Source organism: Ambystoma mexicanum, chromosome 8 (genome assembly GCF_040938575.1).
Source record: "Ambystoma mexicanum isolate Mex_15411 chromosome 8, UKY_AmexF1_1, whole genome shotgun sequence".
NCBI lineage: Eukaryota > Metazoa > Chordata > Amphibia > Caudata > Ambystomatidae > Ambystoma > Ambystoma mexicanum.
Window position 1 is genome coordinate 138,573,470 of NC_090929.1, and position 14,063 is coordinate 138,587,532.

Below are 14,063 nucleotides of genomic sequence, written 5' to 3' on the forward strand. Positions count from 1 at the left end.
GAAACATACTGCATAAGTGAGGTTAGATAGAGTCTGTTCTTGACATCATATCAGGGTCCAAATGCCCAAAGAAATCTAACTCCATTACTGTGTGAAGAACTCCAGAAACGAGAAAGTGTTCTTCTTTGGAAATTGTTTCACAGACAAGTGGAGACTATCAATAGCTCAGACATGAAATTATAACCACAATATTAGCAATATTTGGATAGTGGGTGCTGTCTGTAAAGTCATACTTACACTTGACTAGGACAAAATCTCTGAATTCCTGGTGGTCCGTGAACACTGGAGGGGATGGAAGAGGCGGACCAAAGAGTGGGACGCTTTCTTCAGAAAATATTTTCAGTCTGATAACAAAAATCATACATTAGGATTCAAAACTCTCATTTAGGTCATGCTATTGACAGCTGTGATGAAGGGGGATATCAGACACAAGCATCCACTGCTCTCTTGAGCTCCCATCCCAAGTAACTCCCCTAGCTCCTCATCAATATTTCATTGGCTGATGAGGTACATGTGCAGGGACATGTGTCGGAGGTAACACTAGGAAGTTGTGCTGTAATGGGGGAAAGAAATGTTTGAAAGGGAGGAGGCCAAAGCTCACCAGAGATGGAGCAAGTATAGGCCTTGCTTTCCCCATTGTGTCTTCTCACATGTGGGTTGGAAACAGGAAAGTTTATTCAGCGTTGAAGACCATTGACAGGGGGACTTGGGGAAGACTTCACTGGTCCCATCTATCATGGTGCAGCCTACTCTCTGGAAAACGTCATCCAGTTGATGCGCCACTCCCTAGGGTAACATGCAGTGGCAAGAAGTCATACATCTCCTATCCCTGCACAATCCCACCTGCTAATACTTAAAAGAAAGGTGCATGGGGAGTCAGATCAAAGAATTAAAATACCCGCCCCCCCATGATATCATGTGGCATTTATAGCACGCCTGTACACAAGCGTTTCTAGGCACGACAAGACAAAGAGGAGGAAACAAACAGAGGACAAAATAACGATCTTACTAGGCCTTGTGTCATTCAGATCATGCAAGTGTGGAAGGGGGAAGGGGAGAAGTGCCGGGGCATGGGAAGGGGGAAGTGCAGTTAACACACAAGTGCAGCCAGCGGGAGGCTCATAAGTGAAGAGAGAAGGGACTGTAGGGTTGCAGATACAGACCCGTAGGTGCTGGGGAGCCCGGAGGCAGTGCGAGAGCAACTGGACATGCAGAAGCCTGGGCCCGAGTTCAGAGGGTGACCAGTGCGCAGAGCAGTCAGGTGCATCAGCAGGGGAGAGGAAGAGAGAAAGCGGAAGCAAAAAGGAAGGCCTTGGGTTGCTTCCGGAACCAGAGGTGGTTCTGCTCAAGTTTGAGAGAGGCAGGGAGACTGTTCCAGAGTGAGGCCCCAGCCGAAGAGATAGATCTGCACCCAACTCTCTGCTTGGAGAAGCGTCTGACCCTCAGAGAGTTGGAGGTGGATGAGCTCGAGAAGGAAGATGTTTTGGAATAGAAAGTTGGAGGTAGAGCAGTCCTAGGACCCAGAAAGCCTTTTGGATTATGCAGAGGGTCTTGAAGTTTATCCTTGAAGCCACGGGAGCCATTGAAGAGATTTCAGAGCTGGAGAGATACGATCCCAGGGCTTGAAGCCAAGGACAAGTCTTGCTGTCCTGTTCTGGATAAGTTGTAAAGGTTGAAGAGTAGAGGCAGAAAGATTTAGAGAGAGGCTGTTGCAACCCCATGGGCTCCAGTCTCCCCACCACCTTGCTGTTTTCACCTGATGTGGCAGCACAAATCAGGCTCCCACTCTCTGTCCCCACCCTGAAAATTCAGGAAGGGGAACCTAGTGAGTAGAGATGCAAGAGTTGGAACTCAAATGGACAGACATGTTTTCTCTCTCTGCCTGGGAAACTACCTTCAGTGCTTCCAGAAATGGGTGGCCGGTGGTAGAGAACCACACACACTAGTGACCCGGCAGACCTCAGCCTACCTAGTCTTTCTATAGAAAAGAAGCCAGAGCCCTTTAAGGTCAGAGACAACTGGGTGCTGGGAGTGGGACAAGCAGGGAACACTCTGGGCAAAGGATGATAGCATCTTGCTATGTAATGGGAGTATCATGTTTCTTGATGGATGTGTCCCTGGCATGTGCAGACAGCACCCTGGCATACAATGGTAACACTCTGGCATATGGTTGCAGTACCAGGTTAAGGCATGGGTATCAATAAAAGAGTCTTTTATCTGTTTTACTTAGAAATTGCATTTATCTAATGAATGTTGAGATTTATTTTGGATTTTGTATCTACTTGGATGATACTACTTCCTATACTATCAACGGGTTCAAAGGCCATATAGTCACAATCCTGTAATGTCATTATGGTCTTGAAGCTCATACTAAACAACTGGAAGGTCATGGTGGTCGGTATATGTCTCTGCTGCCAATCTATGGTTTTAGGTCGCTACAAAACGAATTAACTCAGTCGAGGAAAAATATAATTCTACTTCGACTTACCTGTAACTGTCATTTTGCTTGTTATATCTTACTAAGGCAAAAATATCTACCATGTGGGTCAAAGAAAATTACTGTTGCTTTATTTTCAGAAAATGGATGGTGGCTTGTTAAAGAAAACATGAGGACACGAAATAGCCAGACCAACGTAATTTATAAACCATCAACTAAATGGGTTGTAGACCCCTGTAACATTTCTGCCCACGCCTCCCCTCCCCCAAGCTCCTCTTTGATAGAAACACGCAACAAGTCCCTCCTTAGTTTCTGAGCCTCATGTCTCTGTCTTATGCTGGTTCTCTCCAGTAAGGTAGCTCAGTGAGTTAAGCGTATGTCCCAGAGCTGTGCATCACCTGCAGGCAAAGTTCTGTATATTAGTAGGACAGACTCAGCCCTTCATCCTTCCAAGGTCCATAATCTGAGTAATATTTACAGTATTCATTACAGCAGTTAGACACAGAACGCATTCAGTATGATGCGCTACATACAATGACATTACAAACCAGTAGCATGGATTGACCTATTTCTGCTTTCACATTCCATGCCAATGCTTAATGCACTATTCACCCTAGATGTAAGTGTTCTCATACAGCACCTATGCCTGCAATTGAGACAGAGAGGAAGAGGAGACTCCAACCTTGGTCAGATTACAGAAACCTGAGCAACAACTGACCTAGTGCAAAATAAAAACATATTTTTTCAATTCCTTTTTGCACTAGGGCAATGGTTGCCCTAGTGCTAACACTGTGTAAAACTGTACTTGCACTGGTGCAAGGTTTCTGTCATGTTGCCCATGGTGGACTGTAGAGCACAGTTTTTTACACAACAAAACTTTGTGACTACTGTGTAAAGGTTGGTAGAGGAACATATACAAAATCAAACATCTAGACATTCCTGCGTGACTTAGAGGATAGCTATGACATGGCTTCTAATAGCTATTATTTTATGTTATGAAGATTGTATACCGTGCCAATGACCACAGTAGTGGTTTCACAGAGCCAGTACTTTGTCTGAGAAGATGGTGCATTTTGCTTCCACCTGCGGTAACCAGATCTTAGCTTGTGGGGCAAGCAGAAAGGAAAACAGGGTAAAAAAGTGGGGGCGGGGAGCAGTAGTAATAGGATAGAGATGCAGAGAGCTCTGCAGCCAAACAAAAGAAATCAGAGAATCAGCAATAGACACCAGGGCTGCACATTCAGAATAGGCTAATACTAAGTTAAAGGGCAACCATACATGTATTACTGGGATAAGAATGTGATGAGTCGTCCATTAGAGTTACAAAGTGTATGACAGGGCACATCTGACAAGGGATGGAGAAATGATATGGCACACCTGAAGACTAGCATCAAGAAGCGGCTGTCTTGAGCCTTCTCTGCTGATGACACGGCAGCTAGAAGTGTACTATAGACATTATGAGGACCGACAGATGAAGATGAAACCTAAGGAATTCAAGAGATATTGAATTGTATTATCATAAATTACATATTCAAGATACTGCAATAGGAAAGGCAAATATTGGCAGCTGTTTGGAAGGAATTGCCCTTCCTTTGATTGATAAAAACTAAATAAAGAACTGGATACAGAGGTAGCTACTGTCAAGCCTAGGACTGTATCAACAAATGAACATGCTGTAGTAATGGCAGAGGTGTATACAATATTTTGTCCCCACAAAACATTACATTGATTGAGCAATTCTTGTATATCTTCAGGGGACGTCCAATGTCACTATCCTTAAAGCACAGAACACAAAGCCCACAAGCTCCTTGAATCACACTGAACAGTAACTTTGTTGAATAGGAATTCAAAGAGATTGGCAAAAGTGATAGCCAATAGACTGTGCTGGCTTGCACTGGGTGGTCGAGAAGCATCATTGATTTATAATGGGTGCCCCAAACTCAGAATGTGACGGTGATAACAGATGCAATCCAAGTTCTGGACACTGTATATTATGTGCATTGTGAAAAGAAGGCCTTTGACATGGTCTGCTGGAGTTTTCTCTAGCAGCCTATGAAGAAATTAGGCACTTATAATGAACATATTTGGAATATACATATGCTGTTTGAAGAAGCAACAGCCCCACATATTGGTTAATGGATTACTCAAAAGAACTATAAACATAGCTACAGGTATGCATCAAGGTTGCACATTATTCTCATTGTTCTTCACTTTATAGAGTCTTTAGAAGAGCAGTATAGAAGACCCTCGTATGTGCATGTCTTTAGAGGAGCAGTATCAAAGACTCTTAGGGCCTCATTACACGGTAGGCGGAGGACCAAGGTGCTATTAGCACCTTGGTCCATGCCGGTAAAATACCGGCACCGCCTTGGTGGAAAGGGGAATTACCGTCCTATTCCAAGGTTGGCGGGGCGGTAATTCCCCATTGCCCTTCCCCATTCCCATTTTTGCCCCATAGGGCTCTATGGGAATGGGGAAGGTGCTAATTACGGTACCGCAAATTGCGGTACCGTAATAGCACCCTGATCCCTTTGTGGGTTGGTTTTTAACGCCTGCTAAAAAGCAGGATGAAAGTACCAATCCGCAAAGAGACCTCGTAGTAAGGCGGTAAGGGTTAACGGTCACCGGTGCCATTACCGGTGACCGTTAACCCTTACCGCCTTCCATGTAATGAGGCCCTTAGACTTGCATGTCTTTAGTGGAGACATATAAAAGACACTCAGACTTGCATGTCTTTAGTGTAGCAGTACCGAAGACTCTTAAACATGCAAGTCTTTAGTGGAGCTGTATTGAAGACACTTAGTTGCATGTCTTTAGTGGAGAAACATCAAAGACATTCAGACTTGCATGTCTTTTATTTTATTTTTTAAACTTTATTTTTTAGTTTTTCCAAATAAGACAAAACAAATCTGAACCAATCGGGTAAAGTCACAACTAACGTTCACGACATACAAAATTCAATACTTAACCCCCCTCCCTCTTGTAATGTTTGGCTTGTGCGCCGTTCTTGTTGATTTGTTCACTGTACTTCAGTCCGCCACGTGGGTTGTCAGTGATGTGGTCGCGTTTGCCCTTTGCGTTTGCGAAAGTTGTGATTGAGAGTCTGAGGTATCTGAGTTGGAAAGTAGGTAGGCGATGTATGGACTCCAGATGTCGGGGGGTCGTGCGTGGTGGGGCAGCGTTCTTATGAATTCTGTGTCCTTGTCTTGGCAGTATGTAATGTCATTTTTCCAAGCTGTTAGTGTGGGAAGAGGTCCACGTCCCCATGTCATGGCAATCCTCCTGCGTGCCAGTACTAGGAGGAGGGCTGCTAGTTTCCTTGATGGAGGTTGCAAGTATTTGGTCAGGCTTAGAAGTGCAATTGTCGGGAGGGGGGCGAGTTCTTCTCCAACTATTTCGGCCGTCGTTTGTAGGACCGAAGACCAGAACCGGGATATCCCCGGACAGTTCCAGGCGAGGTGGAGAAAGTCCGCGGGCGCGCGCCGCATCTTTCAAATTGTGCTGGTAGTTCCGGATGATGTTGCTGTTTTTTTGCAGGAGTATAGTAGGTTTGATGCACAAAATTTAAATTAATTTGTTTGAAGCAAGTGTTTATGGCAACTTTCTGGTTTTGGCGAAGAATATAGGTCCAGTCGTCCTCTAGTATTGCAGCTTGAATGGCTGTCTCCCATCGTCGTTTCGTGTGGGTGTCAGTGTTTGCTGTATCTGTTAGTAGGTATTTGTATATCATGGACACTAGTCTTCCCTCTCGTTTGGCCTGGATTACATTGTGTAGTAGATCCCATATCTCTGGTTGTTTGGGAAATGATGGGAACTGGGCTTGTAGGGTATAGCGCAGTCTAAAGTAGATAAATATATCAAGCAATGTGTTACCTCCTCTTTCTTTGGCCATCTGCAGGGTTATAAACGTGCCCTCGGGGAACAGGTCTCCAAGGGATTGGATATTGACTTTATTGAGCCATAGGTGAAATACATTTTCGCTCATCAGGGATATGCCGGGGATGAACTTGATTGGTAGCAGGGGAGAGAATCTTGTGTGTATCTTGTATTTTCTAGCGATTTTCCTCCAGATGGCGTATGAGGAGAGGACAGTGTTCATCGTGTTGTGTGGTACTGGAAGATTGCTGAGAATGACGGCTCTCAGGAGATTAGGGAATGCAAGGGCCCGGTCAACCTGTACATGTGGGCGGATAAAGTGTGTAGTGTACCAGTGGCTCAGGAATTGTGCCTGTGCTGCCCAGTAGTATTTCTCGATATCTGGAAGTGCGAGGCCGCCTTGTGATGTTGGTAATGTCAGCGTTGTGTGAGCGACTCTTGCTGGTTTCCCTGCCCATATTAGATCAAGGACGAGACTTTTGACTTTTTGGAAAAAGGAGCGCAGTAGTAGCAGTGGTATATTTGTGAATAGATAAAGGAGTTTGGGCAAATCACCATTTTTGTCAATGAGGCTCTCCGCCATAGTGTTAATGGGAGTGACTTCCATCTGTGTATGTGCTCCTGAAGGGAACTTACTGTCGTTGCGTAGTTGTCTTTGAATATTTCCTTACAGTTAAGCAACATATAGATGCCTAGGTAGCGGACTTTGGAGCTTTCCGATTTAAACCCGTGATCGTCAGGGTACCTAGAGGTGTTTGGCGTCAAGGGAAATATAACTGATTTGGAGTGGTTGGTCTTGAGGTCTGAGATATTGCTGAATTTGATCACTTCCCGCATAATCGGGTTGAGGTTAGATCGGGGATCATGGACGAATAGAATGACATTGTCGGCATACAGGGAGACCACTAGTTTATGCGGGCCTAAAGAGACCTCTGTGGAGTTGGTGGGATCTCAGTCTTGAGGCGAGGGGTTCCATTATTAAGGCAAAGATGATAGCTGATAGGGGACAGCCTTGTCTGGTGCCGCGTTCTAGCCTGATACTGGGGAATTTCGTGTTGCCTAGGTTAATGTAGGATCGTGGGTCATTATAGAGCAGCGAGATCATTTTAATAAAGAGGTTCCTAAGCCCATTTGTTTGAGCGTCGCAAAGAGGTATGGCCACTCTACGGAGTCAAAGGCCTTTTTTCGGCATCCAGTAGGACGGCGATTGCTTGTTGTATTGGGTTGAGTGCCGCAATGACACCGAATAGCCGTCTGATGCCGTAGGTTGTATTGCGCCCCGGGATGAAACCGGCCTGGTCACCTAATACCAGTGTGGGCATGAGGGGGAGTAGTCGTGCTAGTAGGATTTTGGCCAGAATTTTGTTATCAAGGTTGATTAAGGAAATCGGTCTGTACGAGGCGCAGTCTTCCTGGGGTTTGCCTGCCTTATGTATTAAGAACACATTAGTTTTGTGTAGTGTGGGTGGGAGGATCTCTAGCTCTAGGGTTTCTTCATATACTTGGAGAAGTAGTGGAGCTTTGGTGGCTGCATAGGATTTATAGAATTCCCCTGTAAGGCCATCAGGGCCTGGTGCTTTGGTGTTTGGAAGAGTTTTTATTGCTTCTAATATTTCTTCTAGTGAGATGGATGCGTTTAGTGGTTCACAGAGTTCATTGGTTACCCAGTATACTTCGGTGTCATTAAGGAAATCTTGGAGTATCTCAGGGCTTGTGGTGCTTTTGGAGCTGTATAGGTCTTGGAAAAAATTACAGAATGTATTAACTATTTCCTCCTCTGTGTAGTAGTCTAGGGTTCCCTGTGCATCTAGGATGCGCTCCACGCGGGCAGGTGTTTTGTCTATTTTTAGTAAGTGGGCCAGAAGTGCCCCAGGTTTTTGGCCCTCACCATATTGCCTGATCTGGTGTCTGCGTCTGAGGAACTTCAGCTCGCGCTCCGCTAATTCTTGGAATTTCAGCAATTCTTCTTTCAGATCGGCTTGGGTCTGTGGTTCGTTGGATGCGGTGCAGTTGAGTTCGAGCTCTTTCAGATGTTGTTCACTGTTTGTCAGTTCACGTCGTATTAGTTTTAGAATGCCATTCTCTTTTGCCATGCACACTCCCCGAACGTAACATTTCAGTGTTTCCCACAGAGTCCTGGTTTATCTTAAGGAAGGTTGTGATCTCCTGATGTAGCTCTGTTGCAAATATGGAGTCTGCTAGTGATCCTGCTTTGAATCTCCAGTTGAGATCAGTTGGCTTGGCGCTCGATAGGGTGAACTCAAGTGTCACCATTGAGTGGTTGGAGAAGGATTGTGGGAGGATTTGGCTGGATCCCCAGCAGTATGGGCTTCGGGTTGACACCATGATGTAGTCAATACATGAGCTGGTATTGTGGACTGCTGAGTGAAACGTGTATTGGTGTATCTCCAGATGGCGGTTAATTCAAATGCTTGACAAATCTCATTAACCCGAAGACTTGCTTTGAAAGGTTTACTGGCTGTATTATGTGATTTATCGGTTCTGGGATCTAGTGGAGTGTTGAGGTCTGCGCCCCAGATGATTGTTGCTGTGGTGTGTGTCCCTAGATGGGCCATGACCCAATTGAAGTTATTTGGTCCGTCCGTGTTGGGGGCATAGGAGTTTACCAGGGCTATTTCTTTTCATGCAAGGATTCCTCTCACCAGTAGGGCTCTTCCTTCTGTATCTTTTTTGGATTCGATTAGGCTGAAGTTGGCCTTTTTGTCAATTAAGATTGCGACCCCGCGTGAAAATGATGAATACGATGAGAAGTATCTATGACATCCCTAGGAGTGTGCCCAGTGTTGTTCTGAGGTCGGTATGAGATGGGTCTCCTGTAGCATAACAACGTTGATTTTGTGTCTTCTGAGGTATTGAAGGATCCTTCTGATTTTGGCTGGTTGGTTGCCACCTCCGATATTCCAGGTGGCTTCTTTAAATGGTTCCACAGGAGGAAGGTTGGATGATCAATGATGGACTCAGCGTGGTCAGCCAGATGTGGTTGGCACACGGGCGTGGATGAGAAGCTGTTGTTATTTGTAGTCATCGTTGCAGGGGTTTGCGGTAACTTTGCGGTAAAGCGTTGGTGAACAGTCAATGATAACTTAGTGAGAGTGACATTGATCCCCTGCGTGGGCAACCCCCAACTGGCCCACAATGAACCCTCCCTCGTGAACAAAACATTTAACATTGCTGTGCTTGGGGCATTAGTAGCCTTCCAAGTGGGAAAATGACTCCCTGTAGTTGTAGGATTGTGGTTCTGTGGTGATTATCTTGAGTGCTGGTGGAGGTAGTTTGGTACCGTCACTGTTCGCGGCTTGAGCGATATGCTATGGTGGGTCTCTTTGCATTTGGTCTCTGCGTTGTGATCTCCTATTGTTTGAGGTGGGTCTGCATCCGGCGTGGTCCAGGAAATCGTTGGCCTCCTCTGGCGTATTGAAAAATTGGGTTTTACCCTCATGTTGGATTCAGAATTTTGCAGGAAAGAGCATTGAGTATAGTATTTGGTTGTCCTGCAAACACCGTTTGACATCTGTGTATGATCGCCTTTGCGCCTGTACTGCTGGGGAAAAGTCTGTGAAGAACTGGATTTGGTCCCCGTCATATTGAAGGTTTCCTTTTTCTCTGGCAGCTTTAAGTATTGTGTCACTGTCTTTGTAATTTAGGAGCTTGGCTATGATCGAGCGTGGGTTTGTACCCAGGATCGGTCTGAAGTTGGGGACTCTGTGTGCCCTCTCTATAATAAATAGATGGGAGAGAGATTCCTTTCCAAATAGTTCCATGCAGATCTGCTCAACATGGTCTTCCATTTTAGTGTGAAGCTGTTGCTCTCTGACCACGATGATTCTAATATTGTTTCTTCGAGAGCAGCCTTCCAAATCTTTGTTCATGGCACAGACTGCCTTTGGTTGCAGCGGTAGGTCCCCCTAATCCTTTGGGGAGATAGAATGGGTCGTCGCGCCTGTGGCTAGCTATGATGGGCAGTCACCTTTATGGCGCTCCTGACGTGATTTGGTAGCGCGTCACCAGCAGCTTTCATGTTTTTTTTCCCCAGCTTCACAGCAAGCCGGTCTGGTTGGAGATGTTGTTTACTGTGTTGGTTTGACTGTGTTGCACAGTGCAGCCTCCTAGGTTAGTAGACGTCTGTTTATGGAGCTCGTGGTGATTGTGGTCACTAATTGGGAGTTGGGGGCAGTTCCCATGCGTTGAGCGGGGGATTGGCGTGCCAAATTGGGCTTTGCTGCTTGAGTTAACTGTCCGGTTACCCCTTTGTTATTGGAGCGTTGGATAGGGCCGTTTCGGAGGGCGCCCCTCCGCTGCACATTTGGCCACGGGATTTGGCCACGGGATGTGAGCGTGTTGACTCTGGCTGCCTCGCGTATGAATATGTTCGCCGTGGAGCGCTGGTGGAGGTTTGTAGTGGAGGCGCCTGCCTCTGCGCTCGCTGCTGACTTTGTCATGAGGTCAGGCCGGGGAGCCCGAGAGGCCTGCATGGGGAGCGAGCGAGGAGCCGCGCACGCCGCAGTTTGCTCCTATCTGGATGCCATTCAGGGTTAGCCTGTGCGGATCGGTGTCACTTCTTCACCCCGAACCGAGCTGCCGCAGGGAGGGAGACGTCTGCGTCTCACCAGGCCCGAGGGCGCACGCGTCCACCCGCCTTCACGAAGCAGCCCGGGTCCCTCAGCAGGGCCGGTTCAGCTCCCGCTGGCTGCTCGCCCTTGGTGGCGGTTCAGGCTTCCTTGGGGCACTTCCTTCCTCGGCCACCAGCCACGCCTGCAGCGTGAGATCTCAGATGGCCGGCGAGCCTGCAGTGGTTGGGTCGTAAATGTGCGGAAACTCGGCCCCCAGAAGCAAAAATGGTCTCAAATTATGCAGCAAGGTCTCATACAGCCACACAGCATTAGCTGCAGATGAACAGGTCACCACAGATACGTCGATGTTGCAGGATTAATTAGGGGCTACACAGAGCTCTCTAGGAAACCGCCATCTTGGTTGGCTCTCTAGCGGCCTCTAGACTTGCATGTCTTTAGTGGAACAGAATCAAAGACTTTCAGAGTTCCATGAGTGCACTTATGAAAAACATATACTAAGTAATTGTCTAAAAGCAGTTGATGGCCTCTTCGATTCACAAAATCCAATCTGGGATATTACTGTATTGCAATCACTTTAAAGGGTTTTTGAATGAGTCTTGGGATATGTCAGATGTTAGCTTGGAACTGCCCTGAATTCAAAATTGAAGGCCGACTCTAAAATATCTATGCTTCAGGTTCGTTGAACATTTAGCAATTTATTTTAAGTTTATTTCAACCTTTTTGTGATCATACCCAAAAGAGACGTACGTTAGCATGAATGCCAATTGTCTTTAATTAGCCAAATAAATGTGATAAAAATAAGACTATACCGAAAGATTCTTGTGAAAATTGAAGAGAAAAAATAACTGCTTTGTATGGGAAAATGGAACACTCAGATTTCCTTGGAGTAACTCAGCTAAGATCAAGAGAAGAGTGAGTGGACCTTACTTAATTAAACGATTTAATATTGGGCCTGAAATCAAAATACAATAAATGAGAAGATGAATTCTAGAAATGGAAACAAAAGTGCATAGACCTAATATTAGATCTAATCAGGGTGAAGTTATCACAAAATGTATTCAACTTTTGATTGCCCTTAGAAGGTATAACCATCCTAGCTTCCATGACAAAAGCATTGAATCCCCATAAGAGAAAGAGTTAAAGAAGTTTGCAACCTCCCATTTTTAAAGATATTACACCTTTAAGACCTCTAACATTATACAATATTATAAGGCAATATGGTAAACTAAATGAATCTCCCAAAAACTGTACCCTCTATATGCCACAATGGAGAAATTAAGACTTACCAAAGATATTTTAAAATCTATCTCAGAAGTCAGATAATGTTACATCTTCTCAATTGATTGATGTTTTGTGGGATGCGAGGGGCATGACCGTTTCTTTTAAAAGGTACAAGAGCAAATGCCTCCTTTCTGGATTGACTTGCAACATTTTCTAGGTTTCAATGACAATATGCACAATATTGGTGAACTATTATCTACAGATCCAGGGCAATAGAGATATTGACAACACTTGGCTCTTGACGATGCAGTCTTTTTGCCATAACGGTGACATGGCTTCTGACTGGTATGTGCAGTCATGTAACCAGTCAATGATCTGATTGACATGGAGCGTGATGATGATATCTCGGTTTCTGTGGCAAAAAGGGTCTTTAAATGTTTAAATATTGGACAACACAAGTACGTACCAACCATCCTACCCACAAGGGAAGTCGTTGTCTTAATAGCATGTAAGATTATTTAATTGGAATTATTTCTCAACCCTATTTGGCGTTAATCCAGTATCAGGAAGAAGTTAGGAATTGAATGCCATTTTGGCTAAACATCCTAGAAACCTGAGAAGGAGTGAAGGCTAGATAACAGAGTCCTAGGGCAGAAAGGACTTTTTCACTTAGTGAGATAAAGTAAACCTGCGACATCTAATGATGAACGGTATGCTTTTTAACAAATCCAATGCTAGGTATTTTGGCAGATTTGTGTTGTCTAAACTTGGTTATGGTATAGATGACTTTGTGATGAGATTCTTTAGAGAGGAGTGAGATTTCTTTGAGATTAGCCACACTGGCTATTAGGATGTACAAACAGCCTAGTGTCAGGATGATGGGGGAATGGCAAACCAAGATGTTAGCTTTATTTGTTCATTTAATAATGTTCATTATACAACAGATCTAAGTGTTTTTAAAAGGTTTACTATAAACCAAATTATACTAGTAGTTGGATTGAATACACTAATACCGACATTTCCTGTCCTGGGCTTTAATTTCAGAAATGCAAGCATTGCGTGAGCCATAATCTTGGCTAACTTCAATTGAACAAAAGGAATGTAATCTGCAGATACCAAGGGTTTGTCAAAGGAAAAGCCAAGTCTGTAAAAGTGGTGATATGGTGAGATGGCGTTAGCTGGAAAAGTAACTTTCGATACAGGTTTGGCACACGTATTAACCACATCGCATTAGTAGAACCTCTGCATGACATTGAACGGTTGCACGCAACAGTGTTGTTATGTTAATTCAATGGTTCCAGTTTCATTAGCCTCTGAAGAATGAGTCTAGAGGTGGGCTTGGATTCCAACATTTGAGCAGCAATTAGCACCTGGAGATGGTTAAAGCCATTGAGTAAGGGTGTGCAACCTTTGACCCTTGTGGCGGGTCAGAAGAAGAACACAGATTCTGATTTTCCATCTCACTGTCGATGTTATTAAAGGAAAGGTGAACACTCCTAACTTTCCCTATACTAAGGGTATTCCCTACCTAACAAAACTAACTGAGGTCCTCATCAGTCGTCAGTGAGAGGCCACATCACGACCAGTCCATTGTTCAAACTAACTTAACCTCACCCTACCACTACTAGAGCAACTAAAGTACAGAAGAATGGCTCCCTTCTCCTGTGAGTTGGCTCTTCAACAAGGTCTGTTTAGAAATGCATCCTTGGGTAGTTCTTGGTAACTGTTCTTATCAAATGACACTGTTCTGATACTGGGTTCTTCAAGGTTTCAACAGTCTCGTTCACTTGGTAACTCATTCTCCCCTTCTTGTTCTCCTCTTGTCTCATTCTAATTGAGTTTGTCCCTCTTCTTTCTTGGGACACGCTTATTCCGTTTCCTTCAAATTCAAGGTTCTTCCCTTGTTCTTCCTTCATTCCAGTAGTGATTATCTTGTC

At 44.9% G+C, this 14,063-nt stretch overlaps 1 protein-coding gene across 4 annotated transcripts in view; it reads right to left on the reverse strand.

Annotated features, from left to right (window-relative positions):
* The window catches only part of GARNL3 (GTPase activating Rap/RanGAP domain like 3), a 1,295,083-nt gene that overhangs the window by 374,121 nt on the left and 906,899 nt on the right, over positions 1–14,063 (reverse strand). For all 4 annotated transcript variants that reach the window (XM_069609500.1, XM_069609499.1, XM_069609501.1 and 1 more), the window contains 2 exons: positions 2,489–2,534; positions 238–344 (listed from right to left, as the gene is read on the reverse strand). In XM_069609500.1, coding sequence (XP_069465601.1) covers positions 238–344; positions 2,489–2,534 — 153 coding nt within the window. The remainder of the gene's footprint in view (positions 1–237; positions 345–2,488; positions 2,535–14,063) is intronic.